General features: G+C 44.8%; 1 protein-coding gene and 1 pseudogene across 4 annotated transcripts in view; one reads left to right on the top strand and one right to left on the bottom strand.

Moving 5' to 3' along the window:
- Positions 1-18,597, top strand: part of MAP7D2 (MAP7 domain containing 2) — a 116,241-nt gene extending 97,644 nt beyond the window's left edge. For all 4 annotated transcript variants that reach the window (XM_003791896.3, XM_003791893.3, XM_003791895.3 and 1 more), the window contains 8 exons: positions 4,207-4,475; positions 5,004-5,121; positions 13,381-13,630; positions 14,356-14,460; positions 15,524-15,580; positions 15,997-16,075; positions 16,591-16,777; positions 18,348-18,597. In XM_003791896.3, the coding sequence (XP_003791944.1) occupies positions 4,207-4,475; positions 5,004-5,121; positions 13,381-13,630; positions 14,356-14,460; positions 15,524-15,580; positions 15,997-16,075; positions 16,591-16,777; positions 18,348-18,597 (1,315 nt within the window). The remainder of the gene's footprint in view (positions 1-4,206; positions 4,476-5,003; positions 5,122-13,380; positions 13,631-14,355; positions 14,461-15,523; positions 15,581-15,996; positions 16,076-16,590; positions 16,778-18,347) is intronic.
- On the bottom strand, positions 1,917-2,417 carry LOC100963100 (annotated as a pseudogene).
- Positions 18,598-20,742: the final 2,145 nt, after the last annotated feature.

The raw sequence follows: 20,742 nt of genomic DNA, 5'->3' as shown, positions 1-20,742 counted from the left end.
ATTTTTATATGTGTGCTCATGGGTAATTGGTCCAGTTTTATTTAGAATAGAACCTTACAGTCTGGGGTGTAAACTGAGCTCTTCTGCTAAAACAGGGCTATTCGTAGCTGTGCCAGCCTGAGGCTGTCAGGACCTCCCCAACCTGGGGCCAATCCAGCTTGTTCTCCCTACGATTGTAATTTTGCCCACATTTCCATTTACTTAAATGGATCTGACAGAACTGTCAGGCTTCAGCCTCACTAACTGAGAGTGTGACACTGTCCATTCCCTTCTGGTAGCAAGCCATTTCAATCAGACGCACAGGCACGATGAAATTCTCATGCTGGCTTTATAGTTGCCAAGGCTGCAGCCAGCTCAGGCCTCCTCCTGCCAGTCTGGTCCCGGGGACCCTCATGGCGGGAGTCATGTCTGCAGAAGAGCTGACTCTGCATGCATGTTCATGCATCTGCCCATTCGTGGGCAGAAGTACCAGCAGGCTGCAGGGACCCCTGGGGCACAGCCCACCTCTCACAGACAGGTCCCAGGGAAAGAACTAAAATGGGCAGGGCTGTGTGTGCCCAGCACCTTTGCTTGGTCTCACCAATCAGAAAAATCAGGCCTCACTCTGGGGGGAGGAGGGTGAAGGCAAGGAAGAAGAGCAGGCACCTTTTGTTGGCCCTTCTGTTGCCAGAAATTCCTCTTCAGTGAGTCGAGGAAGAAATGCTTATGGGAGGAGAAAATGTTTTCCTCTGCATCATCTACTACAGCATAACAGTCTTTCTGTCCTATGGCCTCTCTCTCCAAATCCCAAATTCATCCCCTGCCCCTCTGCTGGGCATGGCATTCACATGGTATTCCGGGGAGTAAGTCGCGTGCTTGGATCTTGGCATTAGACCAAGTCTCTGGAGACACCCTCGTAGTAGTTACAAGCAAAGTGAGTGATGCGTTTACAGCTGTGGAGACTGCTCACCTCAGCAGGTCACTGTTAGCTTGAGAGGGCAGTGTTGGGTGGGCACAGCACAGGGGATCTGCCTGCTTAACAGTGTTGTTACAGTGCTAGGTGACAAGAAAGGAAGGTGTAGCTGAGCACAAGATCTCCTGCCATATGTTTGTGCAGATTATTTGAACCTTAAGGCAAGTTTTTGCGGCTCATTGGAAAGCCATGCTCACCACTGGTCTGCGTGAGCAAGCAGGATGTGATGGTTTCCCCGGTACAGTTCATCCTCCTGGTTTTGGTTCATTCTTGTCTGTGGGGATTATTCAGATTTTTAGTTTATTGTTGATTTAATCCACACCAAAACCTAACAGCTGTTCACTGCTTACTGTATGCTAGTTCTAGAAAGAACATCTTAGAGCAGGCGTCCTCAAACTACAGCCCGCGGGCCACATGCGGCCCACCGAGGACATTTATCTGGCCTGCCGGGGTGTTTTTGCCGCCGCTGCCTGTCCTGCTTAGCAGCCAACTCGTCCCGGGGCCTGAAGTCCAGCCCTCCAATGCTCTGAGGGACAGTGAACTGGCCCCCTGTTTAAAAAGTTTGAAGACCCCTGTCTTAGAGGCTTGGTGATCCCAAACTCAGACTTAGCAGCCATTGCCACACAAGGAGTAGAGCAGAGCTGTAAGGAGAGAGCTAGGTAGGCATGGGCTCAAACCCCAGGCCTGTCAGTTAGTTAACTGTAGGAAGTCATTTAGCCCCTCGACAAGCCCAGTTTCCTCATCTGTAAAGTGACCATAATAATGGCACCTGTGTCATACCATTCACACGCATGTGGATATGGACACTTGGCAGCAGAGCAGCCGTGGATAGATAGCATTCGGTAAACATGGACACAACCACGAATCTGGGTTTTCCTCTGAGTTCCCAGTGGCCAAGGTATACATTGACCTGCTGTTATCAACTTGGCTGCTTTGTCATCCCCATTGCCCACCCTGGGGTTCTCTATGTTGAAATGGGCCTCTGAGGAGCTACACTGCTAGAGCTGAGAGATTTCTTTGGTTTGTTCAGACCTGGAGCAACAAGAGAGGGAGCCGCTGCAGTCTCTTGACCTTGTCTGGCAGCCACAGGGTCATAGTCTTTTCTGTCATAGTTTGCATTAAAAACCTTTCTGAATCCCTGAACAAATTCAAAATTGTCCCGAAACTTTTCTTTTACTAATTTATCCACAGGAATTATTTTGTCAACACCTATTCTCTCAAAACCCACTGGTAGTATTTTGAAGTTCTGGGTGTATTTGTGTTCTAGCTTAGCCTGGAATTTTACTTTCTTCAAAGCAATGGAGCCAGGGAACAGCATGTCCATAAACTGACAATAGGCAGCCCCTGAGCACAACTGTTTGATCTTGGTCAGATTCAACTGCAGAGACTCATTGATCCAGGCCAGCATGTCATGTTGACTTAAATCATCACTGGTGACTGACATTGAGTATGCATTCACTGCCATCTTCAGCTCAAGATGGAACCATGTCCACTGCCCGCGCCAGGCCCAGGTTCTATCTTCGTCTCTTTCAAACTGAAATTCAGATCATGTTAAAGATATATTCACTGTATCAAGTGATCACCTGTTTGCCACCACTGTGTGACCCTCCATCTAGCATTGACTGAGAGAGAGTGCCCTGCTGGGCACCAGGACCCAGGCTTTTAACATGAGAACCATCACTGGAAAACTGGCCTATGTCTTGTCCAGTCCACATGCCACTAGAGGGTTATTCTCTAGTTCATGACCAAGTTTAATATTGATCTTATTTTATCCTTACCATCAAAATCTGATTAGGTGATCCTTTAAGCCTCTGGTGAGAAAATGGCTTTAAATATTATGTTGAGTTGCTAAATTCATTGCTATTTTTAATAAATCAAAACAGATATTAGCAGGTTCAATCTGCTGCTACAGGATTGAAAGTGATAATCCTTAATATACACATACAGATTATTTTATATCCTTCCGAGAGGAACTGTATACAGATGCCTGCATCCCTGTGTAACCTCTGCAGAAACTTGGCGTTTCAACCTAAGCTCTTATCTATGTCCTCAACCACCAGCAGTGACCAAGAGCCAAGCCTAGGCCAGTGCACCTGCAGGGGACCCTTTGCCAGCAGACATAGTTCAAGCTCCCATGTTTTAACAAAGTAGCACTTCCCTGGATGGCATGTCCTCACCTTTTGCATCTGCCCAGTAGGGAGAAATGATATTCTTTTACACCTAAAAACCTCCCAAAAAACACCCCCAGTCCCTATCTCTCGGTTGGCTTTGTTCTTCATCATTTGAAAAGGAACTGGGACCCTTGAAGACATTATGCTAAGTGAAATAAGCCCTACATAAAAGGACAGATGCTGTCTGATTCCACTTACATGAAGCACCTCAAATAGGCAGACAGGTGCCTCTAGAGACAGAAAGTAGAAGGATGGATGCCAGGGGCCCAGGAGTGGGGTGGGGGGTTTATGTTCAGGATGACAGTGATGGCTGTGTACCACTGTGAATGTACTTAATGCCACCGAACTGGGTACACTTAAAAATGGTTAAAATGGGCCAGGTGTGGTGGCTCACACATGGAATCTCTTAGCACTCTGGGAGGCTGAGGTGGGAAGATTGCTTGAGCTTAGGAGTTAAAGATCAGCCTGATCGAGAGTGAGACCACTGTCTTTACTAAAATAGAAGAAAAAGTAGCCTGACACAGTGGCATGCACCTATAGTCCTAGCTACTCTAGAGGCTAAGACAAGAGAATCGCTTGGGCCCAGGAGTTTGAGGCTGCTATGAGCTATGATGATGCCATGGCACTCTACCCAGGGCGACAGAGTGAGACTCTAGTCTCAAAAAAAAAAAAAAATGGTTAAAATGGTCAGTTTTATGTTATGTGTATTTTATCATAATTTTTATAAAAAGGAACCAGCTTGTGCATTACCATATGCTGAAGCCAGATCCAACCCTGATGTTCACCTAAAAGAGTGTGTGGGAAAATGCCTAATGCTCCATCAACATTGTCGTCAAACCTAAGTGAAGTTAGAACATAGTGTCAGCAGTTGGACTTCTTCAGATATTTCCCTTCCACCAGGGCCATTTTATAGATAACATATGTTAGGGTGACAGTGCTTTAGCGACTTTCAAGTATGTGCTAAGCCCACTATTTGTTCCTCTGGAAGGATGAATTGTTCAACGCTTTGGAACCATTTGTCCTAGAAATAGAGAGTAGGGTCAGGCCCAGTAGTCATCTTATGGCATGTTTTTGGTTTTCCAGGACAACTTCGAAAGCGTTTTCACAGTCTCCAAAGATGACAAAGCCACCATACGCAGGATCTCCTGTGAAGTACCGTGGTCCTACCCTTCCTGGCCAAGAAACACCCAAGAAGAAGGCAGAGAAAGAGAAGAGCAACAAGGAAAGGGAAGGTGCCTTGGTGCAGCAAGCCGCCGGGCCCCTCTGGGAGGAGGCCCCAGAGAAGCATGTGGTGGACAAGCATGCCAGTGAGAAGCACAGCCCCGCAGGAGGGAAGGCCGAGAGTGGTGCAGGTAGACCCCCATCCCATGCCATTCTCTCTGCTTTGGAGAGGAGTTTTTCCCTGAGGACAACTTCATCTCCTTGCACAGCTTTCTCAGGCTCTTATGTTGCTTCTGAGTCCTTCCCCCAGGTTCCTGAGGGTCCCCTGAACAAGACCAAGGGGTAACTGCACTCAAGGGTGTGGAAGCTCATGGGGGTGCTGAGTAAGGCAGGCTGCATGCAGCCAGCATCAGCACTTCCCACAGGAGAGGGGCTGCCTTTAGTCCTTCAGGCTTCCATGATGGGGTGAGTTCACCAGATGGTGGTTGCTGTGGGACTTGATAGTGACTCTACCTGTCCGCCTCACCTTCCCACTGCCCTCCACTGTGAAATGCATCCAGGGTGCTCTTGCTCTGTGGCTGATTGTGCTAGCACTGGCAGTGTCCCTGTCACCACACGGGGTTGGATTTTTCATTTCCATGTGGCACCTGCTGTGTGGGTGGAATCATTATGTTTGTTTCCCTTGATCTTTTCCTCTTGAGGCCTTGCCTCTGGTGCAGCCTTGGGGAAGCCCACCGCAGGCACGACTGATGCAGGAGAGGCTACAAAGATCCTGGCTGAAAAGAGGAGACGGGCCCGGCTGCAGAAGGAGCAGGAGGAGCAAGAAGAACGAATCAGGTATGCCGGGATCACGGTTCCCACTTGATCTCATGGAAAGACTGTGCTGCAAAGAGCAGCTCGCCCTTCTTTTTATGGTTTTGGTATTAATAAAAGCTGAACAGAAGTGTGGGGACCTGGAATGCCTAAACTGCTTGAAAGGTATTCCGGAGACTGCGTCTTCTGTTGTGTGTAATTAACAACTATAGAACATGGCTCTTTTTGGAGGACCTGAAAACTCACAGCTCCTGGATCTAACTACAAGCAGCTTCCCATTCTCTTCTTGGACTTAGAGACCAGACCATGGTGTGGAAGTATTGAGCTTTGTTTACAGAATGAGATTCTCCTTGGGAGGACAGACGGTTCTGATGTAGAGGCCTTGCCTCTGATTCCCAAATTATTTCTCCCTCAAATTATCCTAACTTGAGTCCCCTAGACATGGGGTGGGTACACCCTCATACTCCATGAACAATGAGAGGTGGAAGTCCCACCCTGGAGCAGGACAAAAGTTGTCATTGCACTGGTCCCTAAACTTTGAAGGGTCTCAGAATTATCCCTAGAACAAAGTGAAAATACGTGAGCCCAAGCCTTGTCCTGTTTCAGTAGCTCACCAACATTGGACAACCCGGGTGTTAGTGCCAGGGCACTTTGTCACAGTACAGACAGTCCTGCCTTTTCTCATCTTTGTGTTTAGAGAGGAGTGCAAGTTAAAGAACTAGGTAGATTTTATCATTAAATTGATTAAGGAAGCTATTAGGATAATCACAAGAGTACATTCCAGTACTGTTTGGAGAATTAACATGACAGGAAACCAAGCAATGCTATAGCACTTTAAGGTCAGCACTGAATTTAAAATAATAAATAATACAGCATTCTTGATCCTTCAGTGACCTTAGTAAATCTTTGTGGTCTCTGATCTATTCTTTAAAAGGGGATGTGAGAGTGGGTAGTGGTGCCAGGGGGTGGGGGGATTAAGGTCTTGCTCACGCCACCTCAGGACTTCTCTGATCATTTTCCAACTTCTAGCCTTTTGGTTAATATCAACAGGCTTTTTGTTGAGCAGTGCGTTTGGGCTTGTTCAGGTGGACCAAGGGTGTGTGAAGGGAGGTCGCAGGAGCTGCAAATGAATAGTAGGACCTTAAATGCCAGTTCTTGATCATTATGGACCCTGGAGATCCAGTGTAGGCTCTGAGTTGGTAACATGATTATAGCTGTGTACTTGGGAAGGTGAAGTCCTTTACCTTCCAGCTACCGCTCTCTTTCTCCCCTATTTCCTGAGAGAATTGATTGAACTTCCTGTCTTTATGTTCTTAGTTCACACTCAGTCTTCAAACCTCACACCTGGCATTCCGCTTTATTGCTGGAATCCTGATTGATTTCTTGGTTGTCTTTTGTCTCTCTTTGAGACAGAGTATTACTCTGTCACCCTGGGTAGAGTGTTGTGGCGTCACAGCTCACATCAACCTCAAACTCTTGGGCTTCAGTGATCCTCTTACCTCAGCCTCCCGAATAGCTGGGACTATAGGCTTGCACCACCATGCCCACCTAATTTTTTCTATTTTAGTAGAGACAGGGTCTCACTGTTGCTCAGGCTGATCTCAAACTCCTGAGCTCAAGCAAACCACCCACCTTGGCCTCCCAGAGTGCTGGGATTACAGACATGAGTCACCATGCCCGGCCTCTTGGTTGTCCTTGACCTCATCGAGTTTGCCCTTGCTTCTCTGGTGGACTCACTTTCACAGCTTCCTCATCCCCTTGAATGTTGCTGGGGCTCTCGGCTCTCAGTCCCTGAGCAGCTTCTCATCTGACAAGCCCTCCCTGAACAGCATTGCTCCCTCCTGCTCTGCCAGGTTCCCCACCCCCACCCACCTTGGCTACCAATGTCCTCTGGCTTTTTTTTTTTTTTTTTTTGAGACAGAGCCTCAAGCTGCCACACTGGGTAGAGTGCTGTGGCATCACAGCTCACAGCAACCTCCAACTCCTGGGCTTAAGCGATTCTCCTGCCTCCACCTCCGAAGTAGCTGGGACTACAGGCACCTGCCACAATGCCTGGCTATTTTTGGTTGCAGCCATCATTGTTGTTTGGCAGCCTCAGGCTAGATTCGAACCCGCCAGCTCAGGTGTATGTGGCTGGTACCTTAGCCACTTGAGCCACAGGCACCAAGCCTGTCCTCTGGCTTTAAAAGATTGAGCCTTGGGCAGCACCTGTGGCTCAGTGAGTAGAGTGCCAGCCCCATATACCGAGAGTGGTGGGTTCAAACCCAGCCCCAGTCAAACTGCAACAAAAAAAATAGCCGGGCATTGTGGCGGGTGCCTATAGTTCCAGCTACTCCGGAGGCTAAGCCCAAGAGCTGGAGGTTGCTGTGAGCTATGATGCCACAGCACTCTACCAAGGGCAATAAAGTGAGACTCTGTCTCTAAAAAAAAAGATTGAGCCTTTGCTGTGTTAAATTAACTCTGCCCTCATCTCCTTCCTACTTCATGTTCCCTCTGCCTTGTTTTATTATCAGTTCCCGAAGCTAATTGCAGCAGGCTTTGGAAACCTTCCATGCTTTCCAGAACAAGGGAGGCACTAAATAACATATTTGTACTGGTGACTCCTGAAACTGTGCCTTTCTCCTGGGCTCTGTCTAGGGCTCTGCTGTCTAGTACCATAGCCTGTAGGCACCTGTGGCTACCATACCAACCACATTTCAGTGGCTAGTAGCTACCGTATTGGATGGCACCAACCTATAGAACATTTTCCTCATCACAGTTCTTTTGGACAGCTCACCTAGAACCTAGAGACCATACTTCCAACTGCCTTATGTTTTCATTTGCGTGTGTCCATATGCATCTCAAATTCAGCATTTCCAAACAAGAACGTTAAAAAAAATGAATTTGGGCGGTGCCTGTAGCTCAAGGAGTGGAGCGCTGGCCCCATATACTGGAGGTGGCGGGTTTAAACCCAGCACCGGCAAAAAACTGCAAAAAAAAAAAAAAGAATTTATTTTTGGAGATGGTCTCTATTTGTCACCCAGGCTACAGTGCAGTAGCATGGTCATGGAGGCCTGGAGTTGGTCTCCTAACCAAGCCTGGAACTCACTACACCCTCAAGCTCCTGGGCTCAAGCAATCCTCCCACCTCAGCCTCTTGAGTAGCTGGGACTACAGATATGTGCTACTTTGCCAACTAATTTTTTAACTTTGTAGAGACAGGGTCTTACTATGTTGCCCAGGTTAATTTCCAACTCCAGGCCTCATGCTGTCCTCCTGGCTTGTCTTCCCTATGTGCTAGGATTCCGTGTTTGAGCCACCTTGCCCAATTCCAAAGCAGAACTTTGTATCTTTCTCCCAACTTAGTTTTCCTTTCATGATCTCTGCACTCACATCTCCCCAGGCGCCTAAGTCAAAAGGTTCAGTGCCACCTTTGGCTCTTCCCTTTCCTTCCTCCTCCATATCCCATCACTTGCCAGGTCCGTTAGCATCTCTGTTTTCTCCCTTCCCTTCCACCCCTCCTCTCCTGCCTCCATTGCCCTGACCTGGCCTCTGTCTGTGGCATCCCAAGTGATCTCCTTGCTCTAGGTCTCCTGGAACTTGTCCCCTACCCATACTGAGTCCACAGTGACCTTTCTCAAATAAGTGTGATTGTTCTGATCCTGTCCTTTAACAAACCAGAGACTTCCCTGCCCACGGCATCTGCTTAAACCCACCAGTAGGCCTTCAAGGCCCATGAACTGACCACTACCCCCCTCTTCCCCTTGCTTCCCTGCGAGTGCCGGCATACCAGTGATGTTCTTCCATCACACGGCTCCACACCTCAGAGCTTTGCTTCTGCTCTGCCCCCATGTGGACTTGTGTTCCTTCTTGCCAGGTACCTCTTCCTTTCTCAAATTGCAGGTCAAACCTTTATCCCTCTTTGTAATCTCCCTGGACTCATGCCTGGCTGAGAACTCAGCAGTCCCCACTCTGTCTCCTGACTGAGCCTAGAACTCAGCTAGACTGAGCCTAGCTGTTTGGCTGACTAACATAGATGCATTTGTTTACAAGCCTATTTTCACCTCGTTAGCACCTTAAAAAGTATTCTGGGTTCAATAAATGTATGAGAAAGGAAAAGAGGGAGGAGGAAGCCCCACTAAGAAACCATCACATTAGTAGGCTAAGCGAACACGAGGGCTAAAGTGGTATGGTGAACTCAGACCTGGGAAAGTGAGTCTGCAGACTTGCACACCTCAGAAGAAATGGATGGATTCGAAGCTGGAGCTAAGGATTCATTCTAAATCCTTGTGAGAATGATATGCCCTCTTAGAATAAGACCACTCTCATATCTGTTTTGTGCTTAGCACACAGAAATTTGGTTGCCACATGAGAGAATATAGACAAAAATAAAAACACTTGAGCCAAACCATGGAAAGTCTAATTATTGTCACTTACTGGCAAGGGAAACACCAAGTCAGGGGTGGGGGTACTGCCCAGAATAGAAAGGCTCACCAGGAATCGAGGCAAGTAGGCTCTAAGAAGAAGGCCAAAAGCTGGTCTATCCCACCCAGAACAGGGCCCAGTCCCTGGGATGTGGAGGGCCCAAAATGTAAAATGGATTCTTGGAGTTGGGACAAGAGTGTCCACCCCAGGGAAGGCACTGGCAGAAACTAGCAAGCAAGAACTCCTACTGGTATTTGAAAATAGATTATATTAAGTCATATTAAAAAACTAAAAGAGCTACTAGGGACCCACATAAAAGAATATTCCAGTAAGGCAGCCCCACAAGCAAGGTCATATAACCAGGCTAAAGCTCATATCCAAGTAAGAGTTAGCCCCAGCCCTAGCACTCAGAGATCCTCAGAGCTGCTGAGAAGCTGCAGGCTTCTCACTGGTTAAGCCTCCAGGTGACAAAATGTCTTGGTGAGAGCTAGGACAGACAGGGATTCATTTGACATGAGATAGCAGGGTACATGCAGCCCAAGGGGGAAGGGAGAGCCAGAGGGGTGGGAGGAAGCCAGGGCCACGTAGCCTGAGCTGTAGAGAGGGCCTAAAGGGAGAGATCTTTGATGCCACTGATACCTGTAAGACATGTCAAGGCTGAGGAAAGGCTGTTGATTGTGGGATTTAGAAGATGAACAGAGTTTGGAGGGAAAGTGTTGGGAAACTTTAAGGGGGTAAGCAGGTCCTGATGAAAGCTGACCATTAAGTTGTCACCTGTGGGAAGCAGGCAAAAGAAGACTGAAGCGGGTTTCTTGGGACATTTTTTAGGCCTTGGAAAGGTGCCTGTAGAAGGGCTCGACTGGCAGGGGAAGGAAGAGGAGCTAGTAGGGGAGCATGGAGCTACGGGAGGGTGTGGGATTCCTAGCACCGCTTGTGGCACTTACGATCCCTTACATTTAAGCAAAGGAAGAAAAGAGGACCTGTCTGAGCAGTAGTGCCATAGAGGAGAAATGTTTAAGAAGCTCATCTCAAGTGGCCGCAGTCTGTTCTGTAAAGTGGTTGGTGATGCTGTCAACGAAGGATGGCAAATATTGAGGAAAGATGGCAATTTGGACGTGGTCCGTAACAGATCCAGGGGGTGAGGGCTAAAAGGCTAGGATGTAGCACCTGGGGCCCAGGGGCTTATGATGGGTCTGGCTTGCTTCTACCCTTCTCTGACCAGTGCTTGACGGCCCACAAGGGACATGAGTGTTCCTGGGAGCCATCCAGGCTAGAGTTGGGCGAGAGAGTGTGACCTCTGTGACATCTCAGAAATGCTCCCGGAGGGATTAGAGGCCTGGGAGGCACTGAGAGAAGGGGGAATAGATCCAAGTCGAGTGCACAGTGTTAACCAGGTCAGGGCAGGAGAGAAGATAGAATGATGGGGTGAAAGTAGCTCAAAGAAGGTTAATATTGAAGGTTAAGTTTTTTTTTTTTCAATGAAAACTTTTAAGCATGTAAGAATAGACAAGAGAACAGTGAAACCCATATACTTGTCCACCAGATTGAACAATTCAAGCCTGAGCATGTGTCAGTGATGTGAGTGGGGTATGACAGGGCAGGACAGAAGAGGGGGTGAGACTGGGGCCAGGATATGAAGATCTTCACCAATAGCCAGGGACAGGGACAAGGGATGCATCCATTAAATGTCAAATGATGACAGTGATGCACAGTTTTCTTGTATTTTCTACATAGTCGATTAAAATGGGTGGTAGGCTTGGGTGAAAACAGAAACAAGAGTGGGGAGATTGATAGAACTGCATGTAGGCCTGGTGAACTCTGGAGGGAACTCAGTAATGACAGCAAGGGCAACAGGCAAGGCATGGCCTACAGCAGAGGATGAGTGGGGAAAATGATGAAATGCCATGTTCTGTCTGCTTCCTTATACAGAGAAAGAACGCTCATCTTTGGAAAGGGTTGCAAAGGATCCAGTTTCATATGAGAGAAGCCAGCTTTTTATTTCTGCCAGTTTTTAAATACTTTGGGGGAAGCAAAGTATAGTTAAAGGAGGGAACTTTGTAAGAGGACAAGATTTTTCATGGAGGTACTGTGGAAAGGACAAGCTGGAGCTACTGACCGTGTGAGGAAGAATTTCTGTTTGAGGTGATAATGAGAATTTTGGAGATTTAGAGGCCACAGGGATATTCCTATATGTGTGCATCTGGGGACTTCTGAAGTCCTGATGATAAAAAATGGAAGAGAGTGGATTTTCAGATCCTAAGAGGAAGGTAACAGATCCTTTATAAAGTAGTTTATGCATGAATTTATAAGCAGTGTATCCCTGGTGTATTAACTTCTCTGGGACAATTACAACTTGCTCCTTAAAAAAGGGATATTGAATAAAACAGTGCTTTGATTAACCTTTGGATAAATCTTATAAACATGTGTCCATTTTTGATAATCTTGTGTTGAATGTAGTCTTTCATTGAGGAATCTGAGAAAATGGGAGCTTCTTTCTGATGAGATCCTCTGATGCCCTTCTCCAGAATATCTGCTAATAATTTCAGATGTTTCACCGTGCTTTTAGGCAGTGTGCCCTCTACTAATGTAGAGTATCACATATTGTTAAAGTTTTGGGCTAATATCTTTAAATATCTCTTTGTCTTTTAAAATATTTCTTTGGTGATACATAGGCTGTTAGCCTCCACAATTCATGAAGCTGACCATTGGAAGGAAGGATGATCTTTTTAATTTTTGATCTTTTTATAACAGTATATATAATACCACCCCAGTAAGTCAGTGACATGTACTTCTGAGGGAAGGTATTTTCTAAAAGATACACAAAATTAAAAACTAATAACCTCAAAAAAATAAAAGATATACAGATTTATAGATGTCCCCCAGGGGATGTTGGATGTTAGAAGGAGGATTCATTTTAAATTGCAAAAAAAACTAAAAATTGAGAATTTTCTAGGACCAGGCATTCTTATGTATCATTTCATTTAATTCTCATAATAATGTCCTAGAGTAATAGTATAGCTGTTCCCATTTCTGATGCCCATTTTATGGTGCCAGTGTTGAGTGACTTTCCAAGTGTTGCTCAACAAATGGCCCAATCAATACAATTTGGGTCTTGCCTATATGTCACATTGCCAGTGATTACCAAGGAAAGTGATGTACATATATAAGCAGGGAGAACATTAGAAGTGTTAAAATGAGCCCTTAGACCTTACAGAATTTTCCTTCGCTGCTTAGAGCCCTTTATCATGAATCAGTCCTCTGTCTATGGAGGAAAATGTTTAAATAACCCTTCGTTTTCATATAGCAAAGAACAAAAGCTAAAATAAATTTTAAAGATTGCCAAGATAAATGGAAAATAGATGCCATTTGCTACATAAAAAGTCACATACCAGTTAGAACCTGAAGTGAACTTTTTGAGCTCATAATCACTGCTCGTAAATTGCTGACTGACGTATTTGTGGCCATCGAGACACTTCTCGTTTTTTTGAGCTTTAGTTGGTTTCAAATATTTATTTCTCTTAGGGTTTTTTTTTAAGAATTGTCATTAAATAAAAATGATGGGATTGGCCAAATGACCATCACGTGGTTATTTGTAGATTGACTAAGGAACATCTGTGTCTTCACTACAGTACACTTCACAAGTCAATACATCATTAGTCTTTGTCTTACAGGATTTAAAGTCAGGCCTGGTTAATGTATTTTGGTAAATATTCAGACTGCAGTGGATTTCCAGGAAGGGTGAGTTTTAGTATGTGGATCCTAATCCAAATGCATGTATTTATTAACGTGCATAGCATTACTCTCTGCTGTCAGCACACAGTTCTTTGGCAGTTTGCCTTTCAATCATGCCTTCTTCTGATAACGATTATGTTCTCCAAAGGCTGCAGAGAGAGGAATTAAAAAGAAAGGCAGAGGAAGAAAGGCTTCGCCTAGAAGAAGAAGCAGCCCGTAAGCAGGAAGAGGAAAAGAAGCGGCAGGAAGAGGAAAAGAAGCGCCAGGAAGAGGAAGAGAAAAGAAAGGCAGGCGAGGAGGCCAAGCGAAAGGCTGAGGAGGAGCTACTATTGAAAGAAAAGCAAGAACAAGAAAAGCAAGAACAAGAAAAGCAAGAAAAAGCCATGATTGAAAAGCAGGTACTGTATAAGTCCTCATGTAGACTTTCCTCATTTTTAAGGGCCTTAATTCATATTAGCTAAAATTAGTTAAATGTTAATGACTCATAATAGTTACTTGACTTTTTTTCTTAAGTTTATCAGTAGAAGTTACTTGGGATAGTTAGTCACAGTGAAGTTGGTAATGTTTGCTGTCTGTCAGTTTGGGTTTCCCCAGAGGGAGACCCTGGGATAAGAATTTGGGTGCCAGTATTTTATTTTGGGGTGGGATTCCAGGAAGCTAGCAGGGAGAAAAGCTAATGTAAGTTCATTGATGGGTGTTTTGCTGTGGACATTGGGAACTCAGTCCCATTGGGACTTTCTGAGAGACTGGATCATGCCTTAGAATTCTCTTTCTAAGGGATAAGGAAACAGGACTATTTATCTACCAACTCCTGCCACTCATCGTGGAAGGTCTCTCCTTGAGGAATTAACTCCCTACATTTTCTGGCCATATGCACATTTCACAGCCACAGAAAGACCTCGGCCACGTATGATAACTGTCTGCAGGTGATTTTCGTGGTGAACAGAGAGTGTAGGAATGAGTCCCAAATGTATCTGCTAAGTCATAGAGCAGGTTGTGTAAATCCTCACTGAGTCTTGTAGCATTAACTTTGGAGAAGATAATTAGACGAAGGAACATGTGCAAAACCCAAGTGTTTTCTCAGCTTAGAAAACCTGTGCCTTTATTGACCTATTTCTATCAGAAGGAAGCATCAGAAACAAAGGCCCGGGAGGCAGCTAAACAGATGCGTCTAGAAAGAGAACAGATCATGCTGCAGATTGAGCAGGAGCGGCTGGAGAGGAAGAAGGTAAGGGATGAGGGATCAGGAGCATTTAGGGTAAGATAGGAGCAGGATGTGAATCCAGTTCTGTTTTACAGTGATAGGGTAGAGTGCTCTTAGGATTGTCAATTAAGTCAAGTTCATTGATAGTGCTATTCAGATCTTCAATATTTTTGTTTTTTGTCATCTTGTTCTATCAGTTACTGAAAAAGAGTGTTAAAAATTCCATCTGTGATTATGGATTTGTCCATTTCTCCTTTTAGTTCTGTCAGTTTTTGTTTTACATATTTTGAAAACCTAATGTTAAATTTTGCTGTTGACCTATTTATCATGAAATACCCTTCTTTTTTTTTGCAGTTTTTGGTCAGGGCTGGGTTTGAACCCTCCACCTCTGGCATATGGGGCCAGGGCCCTACTCCTTTGAGCCACAGGCGCCGCCCCTGAAATGCCCTTCTTTATCTCTAGTAATATTTCTTATCTTAAAGTCTGCTTTGGCAGCCTTTTTATCATTAGTGTCTGCATGGTAAATCCTTTTCCATCCTTTTACTTTGAACCTCTGTTTGTTCTTTTTGAGTGTGTTTCTTGTAAACAACATATAATCAGACTCGTTACTTTAATCCCATTTGACAGTCTTTGTCTTTTAATTGGATTGTTCAGTCCATTTACACTTAATGTACTCATGGATACAGATGAATTTAGGGAAGCTGATTATAACAGTTCATTCTCACAGTGTTCTAGGCCCAGCTTAGGAGCCAGAGGCCAGTCTGTATCCTTCCCTCCTGAGCTGCACCTCAGCCTAACTTTCTGTAGGGTGGTCCTCTTTAATGATGAGTGGAGTTTTTTGATTTATAGGGAAACTAAGGATAAAGATGGGATATAAACTGAATGTTGATTCTAGTTTCATACTAGTTCACTTCTCAAGCATTGACCTTGTTCATAGGCCCAGAGCTATACATCCACAAAACTAATAGAAAGCCTGTGCTGACATTTGTCTTATGAGTTTTCTAGAAAATGTGAAGTTGCATATAGACCTAGTTGATTTTATACATTTTTGGTCTTACAGTGCTCTTTACTTGTTTTTGGTTTCCAGAGAATAGATGAAATCATGAAGAGAACAAGGAAGAGTGATGTGTCTCCAGAAGTGAAGGTAGGAATTCAGATGATCATTTTAATAGTTGATGTGCTGAATAGAAAAGAATAGCAAAATAGTCAGTGAAATTGTAGATCTTGGAGAAGAGCCAGAAAAAATGGACTCTTCTGCTTCATTTCTCTCTAGGTTAAGGAGGGAATAGGTGCCAGAAAAAAAAAGAGGAGTTTCAGAGGTAGAGTGGGTAAAAGATTATCTTAGAACAGTGGGGTGGGGATGCAGGAAGAGGCACAGTAGTCCATGAACCAAAGAGAATGGTGACATAATAACAAAGAAAACACCAGTGAAGAGTCAATTGCCACACAACGGGCACATGGTCCAGAAGGGTTCCAAATGTCCTCACTTTGAAAAAGCACTTGTTTTTCTATTTGATGTCAGCTTTCCCTCTGTTCATTCACCCTCTTATTTGTTTTCAGAAAGAGGACCCCAAAGTGGGGATTCAGCCTACTGTGTGTGTGGAAAATAAGACGAAACCTGTTGTCCCCAACAAAATAGGTGAGCATGAGGTCTTTTTCTTGATTTCTTCCTTTTAGCAACAAGGGCTCATAAAACTTCCTGCAGGAGAAAAACACCTAAGTCCTAAGAGGGCAACTGCTGGCAGGGGCCTGTACGGTTTCCTTTCCCTGGTAGTGTCTCTCCAGCACAGGGGTCTGTCAGCTTTATTTGGGAAATCCCGGGGTTCCTTGGTTACTCCAGTAATCCCCGTATGGGTGGCATGCTGTCTGCTGGTTCATGATGCTTTGCAAGAGAGCCTAACTGCTGGTCAGGTTTTATCAAGACCTGACTCTGCTCTTCTACAGAGGTTCTGCCCACCTGCTAATAATGTAATTTGTTTTCTTTTCCCCTATGTGTAAGTGATTACATAGGGTTATTTGTGGGTCTTTCTACAAAAGATGTTACATTATTAGTGAAGCAGAAGATTAAATTAATTCCCTTGATCTAAATGTCCCGTTATTTCATTATTTGGAATATTTTATGATTAACACAAGGGCCTTTGTGTTCTCAATCAGAAATCAATGGATTGAACACCTGCCAGGAAGTTAATGATGTGGGGCGTAGTGCCCCAGAAACTGTTCCCCAAGACATTTTCTCTAATGGGCTTAAACCAGTTGGGGGACTTGTTCATCTGGATGCCCTTGATGGGAAATCAAACAGTCTGGATGATTCAACTGAAGACGTTCAATCTATGGATGTGAGGTATGTCTGTTTCTTTTGTTTTTTAAGCCTCATCTCTTCTCCAAACACTGCCACTGTCTTTTATTTTATTTATTATTATTATTTATTTTTTTTTTTTTAGAGACAGAGTCTCACTTTGTAACCCTTGGTAGAGTGGCCATGGTGTCAGTTCACAGCAACCTCCAGCTCTTGGGCTTAGGCAATTCTCTTGCCTCAGCCACCCGAGTAGCTGGGACTACAGGCGCCCACTACGATGCCCTGCTATTATTTTTTGTTGTTGTTGCAGTTTGGCCAGGGCCGGGTTTGAACCCGCCACCCTTGGTATATGGGACCAACACCCTACTCACTGAGCCACAGGCACTGCCCTATTATTTTTTTTATTAAATCATAACTTTGTACATTGATGGGAGTTCAGTGTACTGCTTTGATATACAATGTGAAATGCTTACATTGAACTAAGTAACACATCCTGCCACTGTCTTTTAGTTGGTTTCTTGTTCTTTTACACACAAAAGAAAAACTCTAAAGCAGGTTTGGTTGACATTACAGTGAAGCTGTCAGTACTCTAACACCAGTGTCTTGCGTGGGGTTCTCTAGAAGCAGAGTCTGGGGCAGAGTTTCTAGGGCATGTAATTCATTAGGAGAGAACTCCCAGGAATCTTGCAGGAGAAAAGGGAAGGAGGGAAGCTCCTAAGCAAGGATGTAGCTGATCCCACAGGAGCACAGGAGGATGAGTTTCCACCAGAGACAGCTCCTCTGAGCTTTTGCAGTTCACCTATTTTTTCTAGATTCTTCTCTAAGCTCTCATCAAGGAAGAAAAGAACACACAACGAGGAGACTCCTTCCATCTCCAGGGCGAGGGGGAGAGAGAAAAAAAGACTAGGCTCAGCTGGGCAGAAGATAGATTAGTCAGGGTGGATCGGCACCCTCTCTTTAGAGAGCAAGCAGTGGGTGAGAGTCACTGCACATGACTAGGTGGGTGGTACTGGGGCCCTCCGACCTTAAGTAGGCACCTATTTCAGGTAGCTCAGCATGAACTCATCCCTGCATGATCAGATCACACTCCCAGGAGCCCTGGTAGGAGGAAAGGATTGTTCTCCCCATTTTAAAGGGAAGGAAACTGGGAGGCTGCAAGGTGGCAGCACCAGGAGCCCCAGTGTTACTTAGGGCCCTTCCTAAGCTTGCTTTGAGCTCTGAGCATTTGCTTTCCATTTGAATGTCCCATTCTGAAAGTCCTGGAGTTGCCTTGCTTCTTTATAGTAGAGCACTAATGCCTGTGGGTTTGTTTTTTTTGTTTGTTTGTTTTACTTTCACCCTTCAGGATGAGCTTGGCCATCACAGCCCTGCTCAGTCTGCAAGGGCCTTGTGTCCACCATCTGAACTCAGATTTGAACACACTCATATTTTTTACAATGTGTTACATACAAACTGACTCTAAATCCACCTCTTTAGAAAAGTAATATAACAAAATATCGCAAATTGAATTAATATATTGTGCTTCGTTCTGGTGCTCATTCTCTCTCTCTCCCTGTTTCCCTCTTTGCCTCCCTCCCTCCCTCTACCCTTTCCCTGGCCTCTGTCTCTCATCTAGTCCTGTTTCAAAAGAAGAGCTTATTTCCATCCCAGAATTTTCACCAGTGAGTGAAATGATTCCTGGAGTGTCTCTGGACCAAAATGGAACTGGTAATGCCCGAGCACTTCAAGATATCTTAGATTTCACTGGTCCCCCTACATTCCCCAAGAAATCCAGTGAAAATCTCAGCCTGGATGACTGTAACAAAAACCTTATCGAAGGATTTAACAGTCCTGGCCAAGAAACTACTCTGAACACCTTCTGTTGACAAATACAGTATCCCTTTAATGAAAGGTACAGTATTTTGATGATACTCTAAATCCTTAACTCTTTAGCTGGGATTTGTAAAGATAAGATAAATTATCACTCAGCTCTTAGATGGTCAGTTTTATTTGAAAAATGTAAACACAGATGTATTACAGCATATACTGCAGCATATAGAAGAACTGAGATGAATTTCAAGTAATTCCTTCACATGCAAGCCTTCAACGCCAGGCCCTGCCCTGCCCTGCCCCGCCCCACCACACCCCACCACGCCCCTGCTGTTTGGGGTGTGTGGATGGGAAGGTTAAAAAGCACTGGCAAGTTTTTACCTGTGCAGCAGCACCCTTTTTAGGGGCAAGAGAAGGAAGGTCTGCTGGTGTTATGAGGTGGTGTTAGTAAAATGAATCCACTCCTCGGGTTTTACCAAATGACATCGCACATTCTATCTAGATCGTTAATGTGTACTTTGAGCGTTGGGCCAAATGATTTGCTGTTCTATTGACCTGTTCTGGATGCTCTCGAAGCAGACATCTGTTCTTAGATCACAACTCAGGGCAAGAAGAACTGCGGTTGGTGCCCTGAAGGTTTCCCCCCACGTTTGGCCTTTTTCTTGCCCAACTTCTACAAACTATTCTCATTTGAGTAAGCCTGTCTGTGGCTCACATGCACTCTCAGTGCAGGTCTGTGCACGTTGTCATATACACCTCATATTTTATTTACTTCGCTTTGGGGCTTGTTTTTGAATAACGAAAACATAATTAGAATCTATCACCAAAGCTTTTCGTAACTTAATTCCAATTGCTCCTCCTGTTTTAGACTTTTGAAAACATTTTTATATTCTCAGAATTCTCTCAGCCACTTTATTTTTTTTATGATACTCCACTCCTATAACAGAAATTCGATGCCTAAGATGATTTAGTCCAACTTTTAAAATTCTCAAATGAAGACACAGGTTGGAGAGGCCACACAGCTGAGGTGACTGTGTTCTGGGTACTTAATGCTACCTGACCTTAGCTCCTGCCTGCAGACAACAAGTTTGAGACTCTGCTTCTCTTCATTCCCAGGTACATGACAGGTCACTTTTAGAGTGAACTGTATCCCTGGCTTGGAAGAGCATCTTACCTTCTCGGGCACTTAAAATACGGAATTCACCTGAGTATTCTAGTTCCCTGACATCCATATGGCTTAATATTTATTAAGGGATTTCTATTATGTTAGCATACTTTGACTTAACTAGCTTCCCTACAGTCACTTAACCTCATTATCCAATAAGGACCAGAAATTCACGAAACCTATGAGAGTGTTCATAGGTCCTCAGATTTATTCTTGCATCTCCAACTGAAAGACATGCTAACCCCCTGTGTAAAAAGATGAAAGAATCTTGGCTAAATCATTTTATCCACACTGCTTATATATTTTCATTTGTCATTATGATGTAGTCTAGTTCTCAAATTCTTCTCACTCAGTGGTGGTACCATCCCCACAAGGGGGCGTTTGGAAACGTGGTGGTGGGTTTTGTTGTCACAGTGGCTTGAGGCACTTGGAAGGCAAACCTTGAGGCGCTCAATGTCTGCAGGTTTGGGGAAAGTCCCACACGAGGAGAATGTGACCCACCTATAAGAATAGAGCCGTGCAAAATACTGTGGCACTTCCCACGACAAATACTGCGTGAGCCAAGAAAAGGTCATTGTCAATAGAGTAGAAAGTACCACAGCGTGTGATCATTTTGTGCAGTAGATGCTACACAGGGCAGAATACCTGGTGCTTTTCAGTGGTCTCATCTGGTTGTGTTTTTGACTTGACACAGGTGGTGTTTGGAGAACCCTCGCAGCTGCTGGTCGTCAGCCCTGGCTGCTGGCCATCTGAAGCTTCTGTCACCCTAAACTGCTGGGCTCCAAGTTATTAGATCAGAATGTAACCGTATTCCTAGGTAGTATGTTAAACACTGGCCACTCTTGGTAGAAACCTTGAGACTTGTTGCCTTGTTGGGCTTTAGCACAGTTGCGTTTTACAGTTCTATTTATGAGCTTCAGCCGCTGACAAAGCACTTCCTGTACTTCTCTATTATCATAGTGACCTTCCGAGTAAGCTGAGTGGTTCTGCTCAGAAATTCACTTTACAAACATTGTTATTCCCAAAGTTGGCACAT

The sequence above is a fragment of the Otolemur garnettii genome, unplaced genomic scaffold (assembly GCF_000181295.1).
Source record: "Otolemur garnettii isolate 467f Iridium unplaced genomic scaffold, OtoGar3 scaffold00051, whole genome shotgun sequence".
NCBI classification, from domain to species: Eukaryota; Metazoa; Chordata; class Mammalia; order Primates; family Galagidae; genus Otolemur; species Otolemur garnettii.
This window is presented reverse-complemented; position numbering and strand designations above follow the sequence as displayed.